Consider the following 24,111-nt stretch of genomic DNA (forward strand, 5'->3'; position numbering starts at 1 on the left):
ACTCATCTTCACCATCTTAGGAAGTCCCAATAAACTGGGCAATGAATGAAGTACTTCTCAAGTGTCATGGAGGAAATGCAGCAGTCAATGCATGCACAGCAAGATCTCAAAAACAGCATAATAGAATGTGAGGCTGGATGAACACAGCAGGCCAAGCAGCATCTCAGGAGCACAAAAGCTGACGTTTTGGGCCTAGACCCTTCATCAGAGAGGGGGATGGGGTGAGGGTTCTGGAATAAATAGGGAGAGAGGGGGAGGCGGACCGAAGATGGAGAGTAAAGAAGATAGGTGGAGAGAGTATAGGTGGGGAGGTAGGGAGGGGATAGGTCAGTCCAGGGAAGACGGACAGGTCAAGGAGATGGGATGAGGTTAGTAGGTAGATGGGGGTGCGGCTTGGGGTGGGAGGAAGGGATGGGTGAGAGGAAGAACAAGTTAGGGAGGCAGAGACAGGTGGGACTGGTTTTGGGATGCAGTGGGTGGAGGGGAAGAGCTGGGCTGGTTGTGTGGTGCAGTGGGGGGAGGGGATGAACTGGGCTGGTTTAGGGATGCGGTGGGGGAAGGGGAGATTTTGAAACTGGTGAAGTCCACATTGATTACATTAGGCTGCAGGGTTCCCAGGCGGAATATGAGTTGCTGTTCCTGCAACCTTCGGGTGGCATCATTGTGGCACATGTCATCTAAAGAATGGGAGGGGGAGTGGAAATGGTTTGCGACTGTGAGGTGCAGTTGTTTGTTGCGGACTGAGCGGAGGTGGTCTGCAAAGCGGTCCCCAAGCCTCCGCTTGGTTTCCCCAATGTAGAGGACGCCACACCAGGTACAGTGGATGCAGTATACCACATTGGCAGATGTGCAGGTGAACCTCTGCTTAATGTGGAACGTCATCTTGGGGCCTGGGATAGGGGTGAGGGAGGAGGTGTGGGGGCAAGTGTAGCATTTCCTGCAGTTGCAGGGGAAGGTGCCGGGTGTGGTGGGGTTGGAGGCAGTGTGGAACGAACAAGGGAGTCACGGAGAGAGTGGTCTCTCCGGAAAGCAGACAGGGGTGGGGATAGAAAAATGTCTTGGGTGGTGGGGTCGGATTGTAGATGGCGGAAGTGTCGGAGGATGATGCGTTGTATCCGGAGGTTGGTGGGGTGGTGTGTGAGAACGAGGGGGATCCTCTTTTGGCGGTTGTGGCGGGGGCGGGGTGTGAGGGATGTGTTTTTCTCCCCTTTGGTCCAGGAAACATTTTCTCCCCTTTGGTCCAGGAAAAGGGGACCTCCCACCCACAGCCTCCAACCTCATTGTTCCCCAACCCCGCACGGTCCGTTTCTATCTCCTTCCCAAAATCCACAAACCTGACTGCCATGGTCGACCCAACGTCTCAGCCTGCTCCTGCCCCACCGAACTCATCTCCAGCTATCTGGACTCCATTTTCTCCCCTTTGGTCCAGGAACTCCCTACCTACGTCTGTGACACCACCCACGCCCTCCACCTCCACCAGGACTTCCAATTCCCTGGCCCCCAACAGCTCATCTTCACCATGGACGTCCAGTCCCTATACACCTGCATTCCACATGAAGATGGCCTCAAGGCCCTCCGCTTCTTCCTGTCCCGCAGGCCCGACCAGTCCCCCTCCACCAACACCCTCATCTGCCTAGCCGAACTCGTCCTCACCCTCAACAACTTCTCTTTTGACTTCTCCCACTTCCTACAGACTAAGGGGGTGGCCATGGGCACCCGCATGGGCCCCAGCTATGCCTGCCTCTTTGTAGGTTACGTGGAACAGTCCCTCTTCCGCACCTACACAGGCCCCAAACCCCACCTCTTCCTCCAGTACATTGATGACTGTATCGGCGCCGCCTCTTGCTCCCCAGAGGAGCTCGAACAGTTCATCCACTTCACCAACACCTTCCACCCCAACCTTCAGTTCACCTGGGCCATCTCCAGCAGATCCCTCACCTTCCTGGACCTCTCAGTCTCCATCTCAGGCAACCAGCTTGTAACTGATGTCCATTTCAAGCCCACCGACTCCCACAGCTACCTAGAATACACCTCCTCCCACCCACCCTCCTGCAAAAATTCCATCCCCTATTCCCAATTCCTCCGCCTCCGCCGCATCTGCTCCCACGACAAGACATTCCACTCCCGCACATCCCAGATGTCCAAGTTCTTCAAGGACCGCAAATTTCCCCCCACAGTGATCGAGAACACCCTTGACCGCGTCTCCCGCATTTCCCGCAACACATCCCTCACACCCCGCCCCCACCACAACCGCCAAAAGAGGATCCCCCTCGTTCTCACACACCACCCCACCAACCTCCGGATACAACGCATCATCCTCTGACACTTCCGCCATCTACAATCCGACCCCACAACACAAGACATTTTTCCATCCCCACCCCTGTCTGCTTTCTGGAGAGACCACTCTCTCTGTGACTCCCCTGTTTGCTCGACACTGCCCTCCAACCCCACCACACACGGCACCTTCCCCTGCAACCGCAGGAAATGCTACACTTGCCCCCACACCTCCTCCCTCACCCCTATCCCAGGCCCCAAGATGACATTCCACATTAAGCAGAGGTTCACCTGCACATCTGCCAATGTGGTATACTGCATCCACTGTACCCGGTGTGGCTTCCTCTACATTGGGGAAACCAAGCGGAGGCTTGGGGACCGCTTTGCAGACCACCTCCGCTCAGTCCGCCACAAACAACTGCACCTCCCAGTCGCAAACCATTTCCACTCCCCCTCCCATTCTTTAAATGACATGTGCCACAATGATGCCACCCGAAGGTTGCAGGAACAGCAACTCATATTCCGCCTGGGAACCCTGCAGCCTAATGGTATCAATGTGGACTTCACCAGTTTCAAAATCTCCCCTTCCCCCACCGCATCCCTAAACCAGCCCAGTTCGTCCCCTCCCCCCACTGCACCACACAACCAGCCCAGCTCTTCCCCTCCACCCACTGCATCCCAAAACCAGTCCAACCTGTCTCTGCCTCCCTAACTTGTTCTTCCTCTCACCCATCCCTTCCTCCCACCCCAAGCCGCACCCCCATCTACCTACTAACCTCATCCCACCTCCTTGACCTGTCCATCTTCCCTGGACTGACCTATCCCCTCCCTACCTCCCCACCTATACTTTCTTCACCTATCTTCTTTTCTCTCCATCTTCGGTCCGCCTCCCCCTCTCTCCCTATTTATTCCAGAACCCTCACCCCATCCCCCTCTCTGATGAAGGGTCTAGGCCCGAAACGTCAGCTTTTGTGCTCCTGAGATGCTGCTTGGCCTGCTGTGTTCATCCAGCCTCACATTTTATTATCTTGGATTCTCCAGCATCTGCAGTTCCCATTATCTCTCTCAAAAACAGCAGTAGGCCAATGACTGGATGATCTGTTTTTGAGATGTTAATTGAGGGAGTTGATGACATACTCAGGAGGAGACAAAGAGAAGCAATTGGAATGGGGAAACAATGAGTTAAGAAGGTAGTTTCCCAAAACAACACAGGCTAGAATAACAGGAGTGATTGCAGTAAGGCCTTTGATACAATAATGGAGTGCTTGAGGCAAGTAACGTAAAGGCATTTAAAGTGAAGTTAGTTAAGTATGAGGGAGGAAGAAATTGAAGGGTATGTTAATACCCTGAAAATAAGCAGGGTGATCAGAAGATGGTGCAAAACTTTGATCAGATAGGTCAAATAGTTTACCACTGTGCTGTAAAGTTCAAAGTAAAATCTGCCCTCAATGCAATCTGTTCCATAGAAGTCAACTTTTCTAAATGTGACAGAGCTTGCATTGCAATATTGTGTTCCAACACTTGTAGCAAACAGCGACAATACCTGGGAAACTTTCAGAAGAATTTGAATACAAACTATGCTACATTCTTGACATGCAGTACACATTGCACATCTGCGTTTATCTAATAGTTTTATTGATTTAAGGACATCCCAAATTAACTTTTAGCAATTAATTACTTTGGAAATATGACATAATAATAATGACAATGACAACAACCAGGTCCTCAGCTTCAGTGATGTTGATTGAGGGTCAAATGGTGGCTCAGTGGTTAACACTGCTGCCTCACAGTGCTAAGGACCTGGGTTTGATTCCACCCTTGGGCAACTGTTTGTGAGGAGTTTGCACATTCTCCCTATTTCTGCACAGGTTTCTTATGGGTGCTTTGGTTTCCTCACACAGACCAAAGATGTGCATGGTAGTTGGATTAGCCAGGCTAAACTACCTTAGCGTCCAGGGATGTGCTAAGTAGGTGAGCAATGGGAAATGCTGAGTTACAGGGATGAGAAGGGTGTTGGGTCTATGTGGAATGCTCTTCAGAGGATAAGTGTGGATTCAACGGGCTGAATGGCCTGCTTCCACACTGTAAGGATTCAATGGCACATATTAGCCAGTTCAGAAGAGGTAAATCTTTTACAAAATAGTTTCAGAGGAACTTTCATGTTTCCCTGAGTGAACAGGCACAGTTAGGTTTAACACAGTCATCTTTGGCAGTGCAGTCCTCCCTTAAGTGTTGGATTAGAGCTGAAATTTCCAGTGCCTAAGTCACCAGAGTGGTGCTTAAACTGACTGAACACAGCTGATACCTGTAATCCCTTTCTTGGTCACTTCTCAACCTTTGTTGTAATTAATGGAATAAAAATGAGCTCTTTCTACAGTAAAGGATTACCTTTGAGTGAGGCTGGACAATGTCGATGCAGTTTGGAATAGGAAGGTCAGTCCATAATATACAGCTGCTAATATTGACCACTGAATTGGAAGGCTGACTGAGATAGATCCAGTGTTAGGGGAAATAAAAAGTCAAGTGCTCTTCTGAGATGAGTCAAAGCATATTGTTTGGGGTGGCTTAACAGAGTGCTTTAGTCCACATCTGTCAGTGACTGACTGCACTCTTGGAGGCCTTCATGCTAAACCAAGGAAGGATATCTGGATAAAGATTCCGCTCCTCAGCAATGACTATGTTAGTATTAATTTTTCAAGAAATTCACCCAAAAAAGTAAGAGCTTTGAGAATCAAACATCAGCATCTTGAAGTTATCAAGCTAATAGATGTGTCCTCCCATATGCTGCCAGTTTTGAGAAAGAGGCCCATTTGCAAAAGGAACACTCTAGGTAAAACATGGATCCATGGAAACAGACATCAAGCCTTTCTAACATGATCTAAATATTGCAATTATAATTTAACTTTGAAAGGCTATCACACCTCTTTGGCTAGAATCATGAGATTTTGCATAACGTCATCCAAGGCTTCAGTTACTTCCAATGCTTCTTTAGGATTAGTGATCAATCCTTTCTGTAAACCAGAGACAGAGAGAGAGAGACAGAGTCAATACAGATGCGCGCACACATCAAAAAATTTCAGGGTTTACATTTAACCTTTAAACCCAAGGGTATAAGTGTGATGTTGGATATTCAGACAAGCCAGTTTCACACTATACTGTCGACAGAAGACGGTAATATCAGGGGGATGTAAAAACACATTATGTGCAATCTTGTGGATTCCCCACATACTAAGTTTGCTTCAAAATGTTCTGCTTCATGTTTGATTATTAAACAAAGCTGGTCCATTTTTGCAACAGGAATAGTCTGAAATTTAAGTGAGCTTCAGTGCTGAAAAGAACATAAAACTGGTGAAGTATTATCTTCAACAGTATTCCATTAAAATTGGAATAATTCTATTCACAACACCTGAATACTGTAACAAATGACGCTGCATAACAATTCACAGAAAACAAGATTGAACAGGTGATGTACACTCTATACTGGACTATCATTTGTAGTGTTATCTCTTTAGCAGCACAAACATATTGCTTCAGCATTTGACTATTAAGTGTTGTAGCTGGGGGAAATATTCATGAATTTTAAGAGTGTGTGAATACACAGACTTTTAAAGACAATTTTTGAAATCTGGCGATGTTGTTTAGACGCCACTTAAGAAATACAAAAGTTGAAAAACAATCAGCAGGTCAAACAGTACTGCACAAAAGACTATTGACCTAAAAGATTTTCTCTCTTCACAGATGATGGCAGACTTGCTGAGCATTTTCAATTTTATTTTATTCCAGATATCGAACATCTGCAGTGTTTTGATTCTGAAGCAGTAATGGCCGTTAATTCTGAGCTGTCCTGGAGCATTCAGCAGTAAAACTAGAAGTTCTGTCACTGATTACATGCCAATATAGGCTTAGCAGCCATTTTATGCTACTTCTTTTCCACTGCTAGACACTACATATCTCTGTTTGAACAACTATTTCAAAGTTCAGTAATTTCAATAAATCCAGAACACAGAAGATCCTAGACACAAGATGTTAGCACGGATTGTAAAGAAAACTGATAAATAGGGAGTTCATCTCCAGCAGCACATGAGATTAGGTGGAGGAATAAATATTATCCAGAAAGAACTACCTTGCAAAGTACTGACAAAGACAGTATGGACCTTGGTTAAGATCTCATCTAAAAGATGACATAGACACCCACGGTACTACACTAGAGGATCTGCCTTGATCTCGCACTTAAGCTCTTAGGATGGAAACTGAACTCACAGTATTTCAAAGGTAAGATTTTTTTTAACTGAACCATAGTTGCCATGCATTGATTTATTTCTCTTTAAAAACACCACCATGAGGTAAGTGGCAGTTCTCTTACTGATCCACTAATCTCAAGGGGTAGCCATGAAAGCTCTAATGTGCAGCTGTCTTGGTCAATCTGAGTGAATCTTGAAATCTTTGTATCATTTAAACGTTTTCAGCTATTTTAGGTAGTGTCTCCTCATCTATGAATGATTTCCCCCACTCCACAATTAAGTTTTAATCCAGAGAGTTAAACTAGTAAAATGTGGAAAGAAATGTATTGGAGTTCTATTTTGAAATATACATTATGAGTCAGATAGTACATGTCACAATCAAGTTTTACTTGTTCTTTAAATTTCTGTGAAGCGCAAGTCGGGTGGGATTTTGGTGTTGCAGAATTCCACACTTCTGTCCATCTCAACAATCGCAAGAAGATAGTGGTTGGTTGACATTAGGCAGATGAAAATTAGCACAAGACATGTGTGGCAAGATCAGCCCACAGTGACAGAATTGTGCCCAGATCTGAGCACAACAATTTAGGAAGAACGTAAGGGTGCTTGGCAGAGTAATTCACCAGAATAGTTCTGAGTACCTTGATAACATGGTTGGAAAAGCTGAGATTGTACCATAAGCTCCCAGGAGAACAAAGACCAGGGGACTCAGACTTAAGGTTTTGAGGAAGAGATGAAAGCAGATTGTGAGGAAGGCACCTTTTATTGAGCACATGTTAAAAGCCTGGAAGGGTGGTGGGAGCAAAAGTGCTTAATGATTGCCAAAGATAAATCAATCAGGTACTTGAATAAACTTGTAGGGCTATAGGGTCTGAGTTGATTGCCTCAGAGGGAATTGATGTGGATTCGATATGGCTAATGGCCTCCTCCTGTCCCATAATGACTAGGGAATGCTAAGCTCAGTGGTTCCTACCAATATAATGTCCAGTTTGTGTTTGCCACACATTGATATGAATTCAATGACCGAACTTACTTGCATTAACTTTAAAATATCCAGGTTGGAAAAGAATGTTAGTTCAACTTTTTTAAGTTCCGCATCAGATAAGGTACAAATAAGAGACTGAGCGTGAATGGCTGTGGAGCGATCTCCAATAATAATAAAGTCCTTGAGTTTTGGGCCATTGCAAAGGTCCTTCAGCCGCAATCCTTGCCCCTCTGTAATGATCTGAAATTAATGAGACACAAAGGAATGAATGCTGTGTTGGAGGTGCACAGAACGTTTTAATCACTTGTGATTTATGCCTTTACAATATCATTGTGATAGGTGTTCTGTGCAATAAAGTCAGGTTAGCAAGATAAAAAGAATGCAAAGTAGTTTTAACAATAAGTGAAATAAAATTGCATTATTAGGAATCGAAGAACAGAAATTTAACCTATCCCTGAATTTAATCAGTTCAGCGATGATTTGTACCACAAATTCACTCACCAGCCTTTAATATCCGAACAGAGTAAAAGAGAGTCATCTTTTAAATTTGTAATGACTAAATGAACAGCCAAATAGAATGTGCTATCAAACTGAAATGTATTGTACTATAAATATTTCTACTCACAAGTTAGCTTTCACACAATTTGTAAAAACCAATCACAACTGCCTGAAGCAAATTGCACTAGGTCAAATTTTAAAACGTAATAATTACACAAATTACATGTGTGTTGGTTACGAGGTTATTACAACCTCATCAAGCGGGTTGAAATGACACCATAGATCAAGAACGCTGGTTTCAAAAGTAGACAACTGCTACTCTAACCTTGAAAATTAGATTACAGGCTTAACGTTACTCACCAAAAAACAAGTTTAAAAAATGTCCACATCAGATAAACTCATAATTAATCCAAGCAAGGACTTGATTCTTGTCTATTTTACTGGAGTAGACTTCATACTCCCGTAGTATTTTGATAGAAAGAGGAATATAGAATGGAATGAATCTAACATTTCAGGTGGCAAATATTTTATACATTTAACCAGCACTGATCGTATACTTTTCTATTCAGTATTGGGTGTTGAAAACATGCTGATGCTTCAGTGCAGATTGGGATAGACCTCCACAGCCAGAGAGGCTGCTTCTCAGGTGAAACGTTGAAAGATTTCCGTATTTATCTTCTCACAGAAGATTCTGGAGCAGTTTATGGAAAGAATAATGGGCATATCGTGGCCATAATTTTTCTTTCAACCAACCGAATGGCAAAAATGTACTGATTTGGGACCGGATTCTGCACAAATTATACTTTAAACAATACTTAATCTGCTGCCAAGTATTTCATGATGGGCTGCAGTTGTGAAAGGCACTGTATAAATGTAAGATCTTTCTCTTGTGTTGTACTAAGGGTGCATATGAGAGTTCAAAACCTGTTTATACTCACATGTTTTCAAAAGCACCTCCCAAACCTACAAATTCTTCTGCCTATGACGGCAGATGTACAGGAACAGCACCTGAAAGATCCCCTCCAGACTCCACACCATCCTAACCTGGAACTTAAACACTACTGCTTCATTGTCATGAAGTCCAATTTCCTACATCAAACAGCATTGCAGATGTATTTTCAAAGACTCCACCTATTGAGGAAGGCAGCTCAGCATCATATTTGAGGGAACTTCAATTTGTGTCATAAATGTTGGTCTAGTCATTGACACTCACATTTTAGGTAAAAATTTTCAAAAATTTTTCATGTCTTTTAGTAAATCTTAAAAAAGAAAATGCAGGCAGTTAAATGGACAAGGAAGCAGCTCATTCGAAACACCTGTAATGTGATTTACATAAATGTTTGGAAAATACAAATAAATCTGGGCTATAATCACTATACCAGATGAACTTGGATGCAACATGTTTGAAGTGGGAAGAAACATTGAGCAATAGGTTAGGCGATAAGTAAGGATCACAGCTATTAATATTTACATAATCATTCTGGTCCATCTTAAACCAAAATGGGAGAAACATGTCTGGAGGATTGAGGAGTAAGTAAAATGTAATGAATAGATTAACCTAGTCAAACCTTTAAACTGGGAGTTGTCCAATCAGCCCCTCAAGCCTGAAATGCTATTTAATTAGATAATTGTTGATCCTTATATTAATTCCATCTATCCCACTATAACACTTGATACGCTTACCAAAAAATAATGCATGCATTTCAGTTTCCAAATCTTCAAGTGACTCAACCTCAAACTGAGGAAAGAAATATTGTGGCTGTTACATATAGACTTGCCACTACATTAACACTACTTGCTTTTCATATCTAGACGACTTCACTTCTACTGAAGCTGCCAGCCCTGTCAAGCCACCATATGTCCTTCCTCAGAAGTCAGTTTCTAGCCATTTCTCTGAGCACTGGCATTTGGTTAAATTTTTGAAGTGGGATCATGGTACAATTGGAGAATGGGTGTGGTGATAGCTAGGCTTTTGACCCAGGAGGTTGCAATCAGGGCGAATTGCATAGCAGCCCTCTTGCACCTCAGAAAGATGCTACTTGTGGCCACAAGGGACCAGTGAAGTATCCTGAGTCAATTAATGGCCAAATGATAAGTGACTAATTTTGAAAAGGAGTTCTTTCGGTGTTAAGTATCAAAATAGCATATTGAAATAGCTTAATGCTTGCAGTATGTGTGCAACCATGAATGGTACCTATACAGTTGGTGCTGCATAATCTGGCCTACTGCTGAAATATTATATTTTGTGTCCATATTACACGTGAATAAATTAGTTGCTATCCCCTCCAATGTGTTCCTGTACACATACTATGTGTATAAATTCTTCTGCTTGTGGTGAACTTTGAGTTCTTCCCATTGTAATTCTACCATTGCACCTTCACTTGCTGGAGGCTGCAAATACTGAATGACAAATCTACATCAGTATTTTCCATTTTAATTGTGAGCATCGGAAATTGATAATAGGAATGAACCATCAGGAAGTGCAAACATATGCAAGCTTTCCTAACTGTTGGAAGATCAAGACCCTGTGCTTCGATTATTATACCACACTGGTGCCTACTTACTTACCTTTCCAAAATCTACATTAGCATCCAGGATCTGTTCCACTGTATCATGATCAAATGACATGTTCTGATACAGAAATTCTGACAATGTCTCATTCTCGACCAAGAAATCCCGGACCCTGAGATCTGCGTACAAGAAATGACATTGTGAGCAACTAAATAACTTCAGCTGGACCAGAAATTAGAAACAACACATGTTAGCATCATACATCCATCAAAAAAATCTATGGTCAATAGCGAAATGCTTGCTGAATGATGCAGCTTGTCTCAATAACAGCAAGTTTGCTTCTTGTCTTTGGAGGCTGTGTTTTCAGTCAGTTGTTTATGTGCACATTTTGGGGGATCATGGCACATGATTTGCATTATTCTTCAGAAGAGATTGTGAACTAAGCTGCCTGTTCAGGATGACATGAAAACAAGGTCCCATGACACAGTTCAAGCATAATTGAGTTCTACTGTTGCCCTGGTCATACACCATCACAAAATAAAAAAAACTCTCAAAAGCAGATGAACTGCTTTTGGCAATTAATGTTTCAAATGAAAAGGTAACTGGAAAGGTAAGAGGAGTGGATTTAATACAGATTAGAAGAAAATTGCATGACTCTGGCTAAAGTGCAGGGGTGTGGAGTTAATTCACAGTTCTTTCAGGGAGACAGTAGGGGCATGTTCTCTGTCAATGTAATATGGTTCCATAAGCAGTTTATACCAACCTAAATCACTGCTAAAATTGCAACTTAGTTTATAACTTAGAATTGGGTTTTCATTTAGAATTCCAGCTGCAGGCTGAATTGGGGATCAGAAGCCCACATGGACAGTCACCTTCATTATGATTTCACACGAAGGCAGCCAATTAATGATCAGAAAGACAGCTTGTTGTCCAATGAAAGGTGGTACATATTATCACACACCACTATAGCAGGTGGGAATTGACCGCAGACTTTCAGATCCAAATATTTTCCTATATACTTGTTCAGAGATATTATTACATACTTCTGGGACAAGCAGGGCTTGAACCCATGCCTCCAGGTGGGGATACAACACTACAACAGCCTTCAATTACGGATTCTTTCGAACAAGAACAGTGCATATAGGCAATGGAAAACTAATGCACTTTAAAATAAGAATGCCTTCTTTCAATTTTTCCCAATATTTTAAAGAGCTTTGGCGGTCAGGCCATCACTAAGGTGGGGGAGAAAGGTGGTTTTGGAGGAGAATGAGGTAAGTTTCCCACAAGTGTAATTCCACTGTGCTACACTCGGGTGGAGAAGGTCTTCAACATTAGCAAAATACTGTGCAGCTGTTCACTGTTTCCCTCTCTCCAACAAACATTTGCACCTTACCCAATTCTTAGTCTTTGGTCACAGCAATTGATCAAAATTAAAACAAAACCTGGCACGTTTTTAAAACAAAACACATTCCTCTGTACTCTAACGCGGCTCGATTTCCACCAAATGAAGAACTATGCATAAAAAAATCGGGACACAATGCCAACCAGTGAGATAAGTGCGCATGTACTGAATAATTTTGCAGGGTTAATATAGTTCACACGCTAAGTCCGACTCTGGGCTGAATCAGAATCAAGTTAATATTCAGAGGAGCCACGCGTAAGCGGTATTCCAGTAACTTGTCTTGACTTGTAATTGACCGATAGTAACCTCAAAGCCTGTACACGCTCGAGGGTTCGAGCTACTTTTATCGAGAACATTGCATATTCCTGCCTTTGAACATAGTCTCAAACTTCCGAAATTGGAATGCCCCATATTATTTTTCGCGCATTTTTATATGCACTACCGTCCTTTGATTGCGTTGCTTCAAAATATTCAAATTATCAGTGGGCGAAGCATTTCACTAAATGCTCTGGAAATACAAAGAGCGTCTGGCCAGCTAGCTGCCTATTGTGCATTTCTTGCATCCTTGATAATACAGGGGTATTAGATTACCTCAGAACAAAATCATCACACCGTGTTTTGCCTGCCAGAGTGCTAGTTGGAGAATATCAGACAGGATACAACACAGGAGAGTAACATCGTAACTCTCAGACATATGGCAGCTGGCGTGCACATAACACGAAGTCATGATTAAAAAAAACTTCCTTATCTGCTTCTGGTAAATTGAAAGGGCGTCACAGCGCTCATTTTTAACAGTCGTAATAGCGAGGATGTGCATTTGCATAGCACCTTTATGTAGTCAAACAATTTTCAAGGCACCTCATTAGATTGTCACACAGCACAGAGACAGACTCCAGTTCAAGTTATCCCAAACACAATTAGTCCCACCCGCCTGCTCCTGGCCCATATTACTCCAAGCCTTCCGTGTTCATGTACCTATCCGAATGTTTTTTTAACACTAACTGTGCCTGTGTCCTCATCAGGGAAATTTTGATACTGACGGGTGACAGGCTGGTTGACTGGTGTATAAAGAGGGAATTTCAGATCTTAGGACCGAGGTACTGAAGGAATAGCCACCTAAGATAGAATGAAGGAAATCGAGACTTAGGGTAAAGAGAAAAATGTGTCTTATAATCAAATCCAGCCATTCCAGTTCCGAATAATTTATGAAAAAGTATAATAGCACCATATATATAGCATATGACTAGAACACGGTTTCTTCAGCCAGTCAGCACTTCTTTTGTGCTGTTGGTAAGTGCACGGTTTGGCAACACTCATAGGTTTCGCAGTTCAGCTAATTGAAAAAAAAAGCAACACTGCTCATTCCGCCAGGCTGCACGACGGAGGCAGGAGGTTATTATCGGTCATTGCTCTCCAGCCTACATTCGCGGCTATTGGATTACACGCCAGCTTTGTCCTTTGCTTGGAGGGAGCCTCTGTTGTGATCGGAGTCACTTCAATTTTCTGCCAGGCAACTGGATTATTCTTTTGTTATCCGAACTGCTGCTCCCGTGCGAGCAAGCAGAAAATCGTTGAACCATTAACTGTTTGTATGTTCAAACCAGTGTTGAAGCTTCCTTCAGGGATTAACATACAAAACAAAAGCCATGCTTATGATCACAAGAAATTTGAATGCTATTGCCTCGTCCGTTTTTCCACGAGTTTGCATATCTTTGTTACTCACTAAAGCAACCCACTATGCTTCGTAAGAAGCGAGAACTTGCCCATTGTTTCTGCCCTGGCTGGATTCCATTACAAAATTCGCCATTGGCCCCCAGAAGACTACACCCTCATTAGGGAGACACAACCAAGGGTGAGTTTAATCTAAGGGTCACCACGTCTCACGTGAGGGTGAGAGGGCAGAACCTTTCATGATGACCTCAGCTAGCGTGGAAGTTGAACCTGCACTGTTGGTGATCCTCTCCATTATTAACCAGCTATCCAGCCAACTGAACTAACTGGCAGCTTATTTTTCTACTTAAGGCCTGGCTCCCTTTCCTCCACCACAGTCCTGAGACATGGCTTTGATCACATTTCCCGCATTTCACTCCCTCACTGCTCCAATCATTTACATCATCTACTTGCCTATATTACCATACTTGTCCCATTTTCATTTCTTTTGCTTTGCACCATCATCCATTTTGTTAATTAATGTCTCCCATTTTCACTCCTTTTGTCCTTTTCCTCTGTTCCATTTGCATCTTGACAGTACATGTGAATGAGAAGTACATGATTCCCTCATCTGATTTTCTGATTCATAGAGTCATAGACTGGTACAGCATGGAAACAGATTTTTTGGTCCAAATTGTCCATGCTGACGAGAAATCCTAAATTAATTCAGTCCCGTCCGCCAGTATTTGGCTCATATACCTCTAAGGCCTTCCTATTCATATACCCATCCAGATGCCTTTTAAATGTTGTAATTATTCCAGCCTCCACCACTTCCTCTGACAGCTCATTCTATACATGCATCACCTCTGTCTGAAAAAGTTGCTTCCTAGGTCCCATTTTGCCTCTCGCTTTAAACCTATGCCCTCTAGTTTTGGACTTCCCCCACCCCAGGAAAAAGACTTTGGTTATTCACCATATCCATGCCCCTCATGATTTTATAAACCTCTATAATGTCACCCTTCAATCTCCAAAACTCCAAGAAATAGAGCCCCACTTATTCAGCCTCTCCCTATCACTCAAACCCTCCATTCCCAGCAACATCCTTGTAAACCTTTGCACCTTTTCAAGTTCAACAACATTTTTCCTGCAACAGGGAGACCAGAACTGAATGCAGTATTCCAAAAATGGCCTAAACAATGTCCTGTATGGCTGCAACATGACATCCAAACTCAAATAGTCAATGTTCTGACCAATAAAGGAAAGCATACCAAACATCTTCACTACTCTGTCTACCCACCATTCCATCTTCAAGGAACTATGAACCTGCACCATAAGGTCTCTTTGTTTGGCAACGTTGCCCAGGACCCTACCATTAAGTGTATAAATCCTGCCCTGATTTGCCTTTCCAAAATGCATTTATCTCACAGTCCCATCTGTGGGAATTCTGTGCCAGATCAGTTGCATTGAAAAATACACACAAGCTATATGGTCATCTGATAACAAAGGTCTGAAATATAAATCTCTCCAGTTTGTTGAAGTCATCAATGAAAGAGCAAATAATATCTTACATCTATCTAGTGTCACTGACAGAGGAAAGACATTCCCAGAAAGAACAGTCTGAAAAGCCAATAGTATGTTGCTTACAAATGTTTGTCTTTGCAACTCTATTGCAATTTACCACATCAACATATCTCTGAATACTAGCCACCCTGTGCTAGCAATCTCCCAAAACTCAAATCAGATTAACAGTTAGTTTATATCTACTTTGGTGGTTAAGGAAAGGTAGATTTCTAACATTCTTTTTTACGATTAGGAAATTAACTTTCAAGTCAAGTAACCCCTGGGTGATTTAACGTTTGCTGATTCACCAGCATAGACAGATGGGTCATTGAATTTTACTTGCATAGCTGGAACATTTTGTAAATATGCACTTGGTAGTACAGAACTTCATCATTGCTAAATAGAGAAATACTTTTCATCTTGCATTCTTCAGGACAGATTCAAAAATGCAAAATTGCATAGGAGTTAACAATGCAAGTGCAAATTGTTGCTTACTTTGATATTTGGTGTTCTTGAGATTGTGTCTCCTGCCTAGAGTTAGCCAGAAAGCATGGATACCAAATCTCTTTTTCTGGAACACTCCACAAAGCATTTTGAAAAGTCCTTGAGGATGAGGAACTTAAAGAGAGGCAAAAATACATATGGGGATGCGGATCTAAACACAACTGTGCTTTCAAAGAAAATACGTTCCCAGGAAGAATAGTCTAAACAGTCAATTTTATGTTGCTTACAAATGATTGTCCTTGCAACTCTACTGCTGTTTACCATGTCAACAGGTCAGAAAAAAATGGACTAAATGTCCTCCTCTGTATGGCAAGTTTCCCTTATTCTAACAAAACACTGATAAAGCAAGCATCCTTTTGTGCTGAACACAAGAGTCAGCTGACATCATGTGCTCATTGACAGCACATGCAACAAACATATGTTATAGCAAGTACAATCAGTAACCTTTACAGTTGTCCTCAACCTCTGTGAGCTCAGCCCTAAAAATATGGGCACGCTGATTATACAACTGTGCATAACTGTGTTCCAAAAGATAACATTCTGACAATGTTTGAGTGAAATGGAACCAGAAAAGGGTGCTGTGTTTATCTTGAAAGGGCAGTGGATCTTGCCTCACTTGCTGGAGGATGGGATAAACTGCAGCATTAATAACCACAGTACAGTATTCCGGCCTCTCGAGGTTGATTTTTTAGGAATCCAGGTCTGAAGAAGCCATCAAGGAAGTCAGATATTCTGTACAACTTGCAAGTGTAACCAATCCAACTTTGAACCATTTCCAAATACTGCAGAGAGTATTGTCTTGTAGATAACTTGAAAATGGATGTCTGTGGATTTCAGAGTAAAGTGTAAAACTTGAAAAGGTCATTTGGACCTATGGAGCTGAACCCTTGCACAAACCATGAAGAGCTCGACCACTACAATATTTCATTTGGCCATATGCTCTGTGATTCCAAAAATGAGCAAGCAAATGTTTAAATTATTCTTTGATGGGATGCAGGATGGGATCAATGTTTGGCCAGCCTCATTTCCTGTCAAGCGATGTGTGAGAGTGAGTAATAGAGTGGAAAGAAGGGTCACTGGACCTGAAATGTTAAGTCTAACTTCTCTCCACTTCTCTGCCAGACCTGCTGAGTTTTTCCAGCAATTTCTGTTTTTGTTTGTGGTAGAGAGAGAAGTGGGGAGGCACATTAATTGGCACAGGCCTATATGTACAATGGGGGTACCACCATGCCATCTTCGTTACACACTGCATGGCCTCCAAAATCCTCACCTCCCTCACAGCTAACCCCTCCCTTTGGTGACTAACCCTGTCCTGCCCTAGAAGCCCAGGACATAACCACCTCTGATTCTCATAACTGGGCTTCATGGATGACATTTGAGTTCCCAGAAACGCATTCTGAGTTCTGGCACTGCTGGGACTGCAAAAATTGCTAGCCATTCAGATTGACCATCAGCTAATCAGGGAGGGGACTTCCTATCCACTGAGGCCTAAGTCTGTCCCTCAGCATGTTTGAGAACCCCATTACTGCCTAGGGAAAGGCATCTTAAAGTTTGTATATTTAATAGTACATTCACCCTTTCATAAAATCCAGTCCAGTGTGAGAACTAGCAATGAAACACTGCTATTATGAAGATACAGCATGACTACATTACACATTCTCTGTATACTGCCAAATAATCTTTAATTAATTCATTGAGCAAGTGTGGAACTTGCAGTTGATGTTCCGATTTTCTGCGGTAACACAGCTCCAGATGGAATCTGAGGTCAGTCAGAAAACCAGGGATCATCCTTATATTCCAAAGAAATTGAAGTAAATGGCATAGGAGGCCAAAGTATTATTTATTTCAAATATTTATTCATTATTTTAATTTTATTATACTAAAGGCCTGATATAAGTGCAAGTTTTTAATGCTGTTTAGCTACTGTGAAAAAGTGTAGAGTTTACTTTAAAGCCCAGCAAGATTATAACTCAAAAACTTACTATTGCTTCATGGATTTTACTTTCTAAACCAAAACTGTATAAATTATTACTGAAAAGAAGAATGATCTAATTTCTATCTATTTTCCCGTCTTTTCCACTGACCTCACCATTGAATATGCGAACATTAAGTTGAGTTTCTAACCGTTTAACTATTTGTATTCAAAGATTGTTTCAAGTTGGTAGGAATATTTTGGGGATTTACAGAATATATATTTGAGGTGTATGCAGCTGGTCATAAACTTGCCAGGATATATTTTACTCCAAAATTGTCTTGAAAGAAACCTCCAGGATCGCACTGCAAAAAAACTGAAAATGATGACTCCCAGACAATATGAAAAATCATTTGCATTGGACCTCATGTTGCCACATGATGAAAATTTCCCAGTGTGAATGGATCAGGAGCAGAAAGTTCTGAGCAAACCAGCTTATTATCAGAGGAATGCTCTCTTCCAATAAACCCCAGAACTGCTGCAGATTTCAGCCTCCACATCTTCTTCCTCACAATAACCACCAGTCGCATCAGTTCACCTTTCTCTATCTAGATTGTGACAACAATAATTATAGGCACTTTTAAGCCAGTGAAGTTCTTTTGAAATGTAGTCACTGTTGTAGGAGTTTCAGCATCCAACTTGCTCATAGCAAGTTCCAACAAACAGTTACACAATAATGATCAGTTTTGCTGTTCTAATGATTGTTGACTAACCAAAACTATTAGCTAAACTAGCAGGTGAAATCCTCTTCTGCAGTGAGGTATTGTAAATTCACTTGAGATAATTGATGGGCTCATGTTTTAACATCTTATAAAAAGTACAGCACCTCTGACAGTGCGATACTCTCTTGGTATTTCACTGGAGTGTTGACCTGAATTCTTATCTCACGTCTCTAAGATGGAGCTCAGAGACCACAACCAAGTTTAAAAGCTATATTACGGTTTATTTTTCAGGCTAAAATATTAAAGTACTACAATGTTTACACAAAGCAGTGGCTCATGTTACATTGGCATCACCCATTCTAATAATGTTACTCTGAGTCTGTGGGTGGAGACAAGGGGTTCTACTATTGCTTTCAGAGGGAGCAGTGTATCTGTACCAACTCCCTAAACGCCGAGCAATTATGTCTGATGAAATGCAGTTGTATTTACTGCTATCATGTAATAAACATCATTTTTATCACAACAGTGTGTCTTCTGTAGATACGTTATAGTGGTGTATCGTCCACCACTAAAAACCAGAGAGGCTCAAAAAAACCAAGACGAAGGAACATTTATACATCTCCTCCATGGAATACTTTTTACATTGGCCAATTCACTGCCCAATCCTTCATATCCTAAGTGAACCTTTCTCAGGCCAGTATCAATTTGATGAATCTGCATTGACACCAGAGTCAATGTTCCCAACTTGAGGTACAATACAGTTTTGGGATGAGTTAAGGACCCAATAAGAATGGACTCAAACACACACACTTCGAAACAGCGGAACTAACATTAATAAAACATGAGAGTATTTATTGGTAAATGACTGAATTCAGTACTCCAGGTGGGATATGATGAGGTTTCTGAACAACTGGAGCATCAGTTCCCTCTTTTTGTGATCCAGTCCTCTTGAAATAAATAGGACCTTTGGAAATGCAGTTTTGTTTCTGAGATACAGCGCTCTTGAAAATCCCAGTAGGTCATCTTCTGGAAAGTTTGGGGCATTCTATGCAAGTTTGTCAGAGATAGCAAGAACTGCCGATGCTGGATTCAGAGATAACACAGTTTGGAGCTGGAGGAGCACAGCAAGCCAGGCAGCATCAAAGACCCATGGTCTCAACCCGAAACGCCGACTTTCCTGCTCCTCTGATGCTGCCTGGCCTGCTGTGCTCCTCCAACTCCACACTGTGTTATCTATGCGGGTTTGTGTTGTGCCCACGTAGAGGCTGTGTTTGCTGAAGAGTCATAAACGCAGGGTTAACATACGGCAAATAAAGTTGAATTGTTGCATAGGTTCCGCGGTTTTATACTTTGACTAGTTGTCAATGCTTTTAAAAATTTGCTTGCTTTCAGTCCACACAATAGACAAAAGAAATGTGACTGCCATTAGAAAAAACTGCAATCAGCATTGTCACAATGCAAGTGTTCAGGCTGTAGCTCATTGAAGACTTGTAAATGATTATCAAAGGGAGTGAAAGATTGTCAGGGGTGAGCAGGAATGTACAGTTCAACTTAAAAATGATATGCCATGATTTTACTGAATGGCGAAGCAGGCCTTGAAGGGCTGAGTGTCCTGCTCTTGTTCGTATAGAAACACTTAACAGAACACAGAGGCGATGGAATGCACCCAGACAAAGGTGCAGCAAAAGATATTCCTTTCATTGTGAATAGAGTGAATTTAGTTGGGAGAAATAAATTGTAATAAAGTCTCAGGGATGCTTGGTGAATGTTTGCATGTAGCAGTGCTGAACATCATTCCAGAATCTAACATACTAATACACATGGAGTGTTCCAACTCATGTTGTTGTGATCTCCAAGCATTCAGAGAATCCACTTGCTGACGTGTAATTTATAACTGTTCCAATTCTCTCAAAACCCAGCAATCTTTGCTCAATACTTTGGATTTTTCAATGGAACAAATTTTGTTTTGGTTATTTTTTCTTCTTCCTTCCCTCCCAGTCACCTAGGTCTTTACAAATTGAGGACACAAACATGCCAGAAGGTTTTCCTTGGACTGCATCCAGAAGCAGAGGGTTAACTAACCAGTGCAGTGCAGTACTAAGGGAATTCAATGTTGTCAAAGATGGAAAAAAGTGTAAAGATTTTTGAAGAGTCAACTGACTTGAAACATTAACTCTGTATCTCTCTCCCCGGTGTGCTAAATCTGCTGAATTTCTCCAGCTCTTTTCATTTTTATTTCAGATCTCCAGCATCCCACAGTACATGTCTTGTCACAGATGATATCTTTTGGAAGAGCTATTGCTGCCTCCCTAAACCCAAAAAGCCCCTGTCACCACCCCTCAGAACAATATCTCCTTTTTTTTTATTCATTCACAGGAAGTGGACATCACTGGCCAGGCCAATATTTTTTGCCCAATCTAATTGCCCAGAGGGCAGTTGAGAGTCAACCACATTGCTGTGGGTCTGGAGTCACAGGTAGACGAGACTGGGTAAGGATGGCAACTTTCCTTCCCTAAAGGACATTAGTGAACATGATACCTTAGTGCTCATCATCATGGTCATCTTTCTGGTAACAGCCACACATTTCCCTTCAGCAAGTACAAGAGCTCCCGCTTCTAATTAGCCAGCAACTCTTGTGCACGACATTGCAGAGACATTGGACTTCAGAAAAAAAGTGTTGCCCTCTAAATTGTCTACTTGGAGGAATCCACAACAAACCTTGCTCTGAGGAGTTAGCTCGAGGGGCCCACAATCTTTTCAACAAGCAAGCGAGGAATCACATAAAAACAGATGACTTTGACCAATTATTATATTTCATTGGTTGTAAGATGTTTTGAGTCATAGAGTCATTTAATCACACAGCACGCAAATAGCCAACTGGTCCGTGCCTACTAGATATCTCAATCTGACCTAGTCCCATTTGTCAGCACTTGGCCCATATCTGTCTGAAACTTGCCTATTCATATACCCAATCAGATGCCTTTGAAATGTTGTATTTGTACCAGCGTCCACCACTTCCTTTGGCAGCTCATTCCATTCACTCACCACACTCTGTGTTCCTCAGGTCCTGTTTCAACCTTTCTCCTCTCACCTTAAAACCTATGCTGTCTAGTTTTGGATTCCCCCAGCTATGGGAAAAGACCTTGACTTTTCACTCTATAAAATGCCCCTCATGATTTTAGAAACCTTTATAAAGGTGTCCCTCAGTCTCCAAAGGACCACGAAAAAGAGCCCCAAACTATTCAGCCTCTCCCTACAGGTCAAATCCTTCAACCCCTGCAACATCCTTGTAAATCTTTTCTGTACCCTCTCAAGTTTAACAACTTCCTTCCTGGACAAATGTGACCAGAATTATGCACAGTATTCCAGAAGTGGCCTCACCAGTGTCCTATTTAGCTGCAACATCACGTACCAAATCCTATACTCAATGATCTGACCAATGAAGGCAAGCATGCCAACACCTTCTTCATTAGGCTGTCTACCTGTGACTCCTCTTTCACGGGACTATGCACCCCTAAGTCTCTTTGTTTGGCTCGTCAAAGAGATGATCAAAATGTATATGTATAAAAGTTGTTTATTTTTATTCTGGTCCAGGAGAGATGCAACTTCAAGCGAGCAGAACCAGCATTAAACAAAATGAAAACATAACAGTCTAAACGTTGAGCCCTGGAGCCAAGTTAACTAATTACTTTGCTATCATGAATCAGACAGAAACACTCAACTTAAAGTGCAGTTTTCAACCAATGTTAATTCCAGCATGACTTCATTAATTCAAAATTCAAATTGCCACCTTCTAAATTTGAAACAAAATGCACAGTTCTTTATGATTAAGGTTCACATTGACAGGGTCAATCTACACACTCTGAAAAGGAACCGATCCCATTGCACACAATATTTCTCCCAGGCTAACAGTTGGCATTTGCAAGTTATTTTCAATTATATGTTGTTCACTGACATAATTCCAGAACAAACAGCCAAAGGATACCAACATAATATTCAGTGTGTAGTACACTTGAGGTGTGATGAGAAATACATGTATGAGGCTCTGCACTGTCAATTCAGTATACTCCATGAGCACCACTTTCGCGCATGGAGAAGATTGGTTTGTAGATGGGTGCACTGGCAATTCTTACAACTGGCTGGCGTGGCAGTCTGCTGCATGGACCTACCTATAACCTATTTTTTTAGGAAGTCTGATAATAGCGGATAGTTAAGTAAGTCTATTAAATTCGCAACTCATGACATGTGTCACATGTAATCAAAAGGACCACAGCTGTGGGTTGGAGCCAGTGGATAAAATGATGGCAACCCCTTGGAAAAATAAAGGGAGGCATTTGGGTGGTGAGGCCAGTGTGATTCTCTGGGCTATGGACAGCCACAGCTTTAAGCACATAATATTCTGTGGAGGGGTTCCACTTGGCAACTGTGTCCACTTAGTACTTTGCGTCGTTTATAAGTCTTCAGACATCTACATCTCGAGGCACTCTTGTATTTCCCCGCCTACTGTTGCTGTGACTACCATTTCTGATGAGGCAAATAAAGAGAATGCTAGAGAAACTCAGCAGATCTCGGGTGGCATCTGCAGAGAGAAACAAGGTTAACATTTCAAGTTTGACTATCTTTCAGAGCCATGGGGCTGCTGGCCAGCCAGAGACTCAGGCACCCAAACTGGCCTTTCTGGTTGCAAAGCCAACCTATGGCTCTTCATTAGATGAGCTCCTGGAAGCAGTGTCTGATTTGACCACCTCCTCAAAATCCTCTTAGGGACCTGCCTAACACCAGGATGAAGGCACTGGGAACTAAAATTCACCTCCATGTTACATGACAAATGACAATGAACGCTATTAATCAAAAAGACACCTTAGTACTCCAGACTTTCATTAAAAGCATATATATTTTGAAAATTATTAAGTTATTACAGGCCTTCATAATGAAGCATATTGCAGTCGTCATTTACAAGCTGACATACAAGAGACTGGGTTGTGGCAAAGAAGCATCACCTCTTCAGTAAATCCATTAAACACTGCATTAATACACTGCGATCAACATTAAATATAGACATCTCATAGTGCAGTGGGTAGTGTTCATATCTCTGAGCCAGAATCTCTGGGTTTAGACTCCCACTCCGAGACTTTACAGCTAAAGAACCCGTATTCATATTCCACATAAACAGGTTGATTATCAACCACCAAATCCTCCCAACAGAGGTCAACAGCAGGCAGCGAGAACAGAGAGATTCCTGGTCAGTGGTATGTTGAAAGAACATTGGAGCCCCTATCACCAGTATCCATAACTCCAGACAACAACGTACATGTAGAAAATGCAACTCAGTTTCCAGAGTGAACTGCAACTTACTGTCACTATTATAAATACCAACTACTGACACCCTGCAACTAAAAATGCAGATTAAACTAAAAGTTTGTAAAACTCAACATTGTAAAACTCAAATCTATTTTGATGTTAACTGATTCATTCAATTAGGTAAATCTCCTATTACTTATTTCCCCTCGTTCAGTATGTTGTAACTTACTGCCAGCCCCCAATATTGCTCAATTATTAAGAGTTTAAAAGCTGTGTTCATGAACCACAAACAGATAAAGAAGAGTAACGGGTAAATGCTGGTGAGTACTTTGCCAACAACAACCCAATGAGCGTAATAGCAGAACCTGTCTAAGACCCGTTAGACTGTGCTGAGAGGTAATGACTATCACGGCTTTTTCCATCATTGTTCCCTGATCCTCTTTGTGCACTTCTTTGCCCATGGAGGATAATTGGACGAAATTTCTTATCTTCCATTCTAGTGTCATCCACCAACATACAGCATTCAGTAAACATCTTTTGCTTGTTTTAACTTG

General features: G+C 42.0%; 1 protein-coding gene across 3 annotated transcripts in view; it reads right to left on the reverse strand.

The window, feature by feature from the left end:
* The window catches only part of LOC125450708 (phospholipid-transporting ATPase ABCA1-like), a 159,116-nt gene that overhangs the window by 83,990 nt on the left and 51,015 nt on the right, over positions 1-24,111 (reverse strand). For 2 of the 3 annotated variants that reach the window (XM_059644425.1, XM_059644422.1), the window contains 3 exons: positions 10,564-10,685; positions 7,546-7,737; positions 5,196-5,285 (listed from right to left, as the gene is read on the reverse strand). In XM_059644425.1, coding sequence (XP_059500408.1) covers positions 5,196-5,285; positions 7,546-7,737; positions 10,564-10,685 — 404 coding nt within the window. Of the gene's footprint in view, positions 1-5,195; positions 5,286-7,545; positions 7,738-10,563; positions 10,686-11,899; positions 12,004-24,111 lie in introns of those variants that run through there. The other variant, XM_059644433.1, reaches the window with a different exon arrangement.

Source organism: Stegostoma tigrinum, chromosome 3, assembly GCF_030684315.1.
Source record: "Stegostoma tigrinum isolate sSteTig4 chromosome 3, sSteTig4.hap1, whole genome shotgun sequence".
Taxonomy (NCBI): Eukaryota; Metazoa; Chordata; class Chondrichthyes; order Orectolobiformes; family Stegostomatidae; genus Stegostoma; species Stegostoma tigrinum.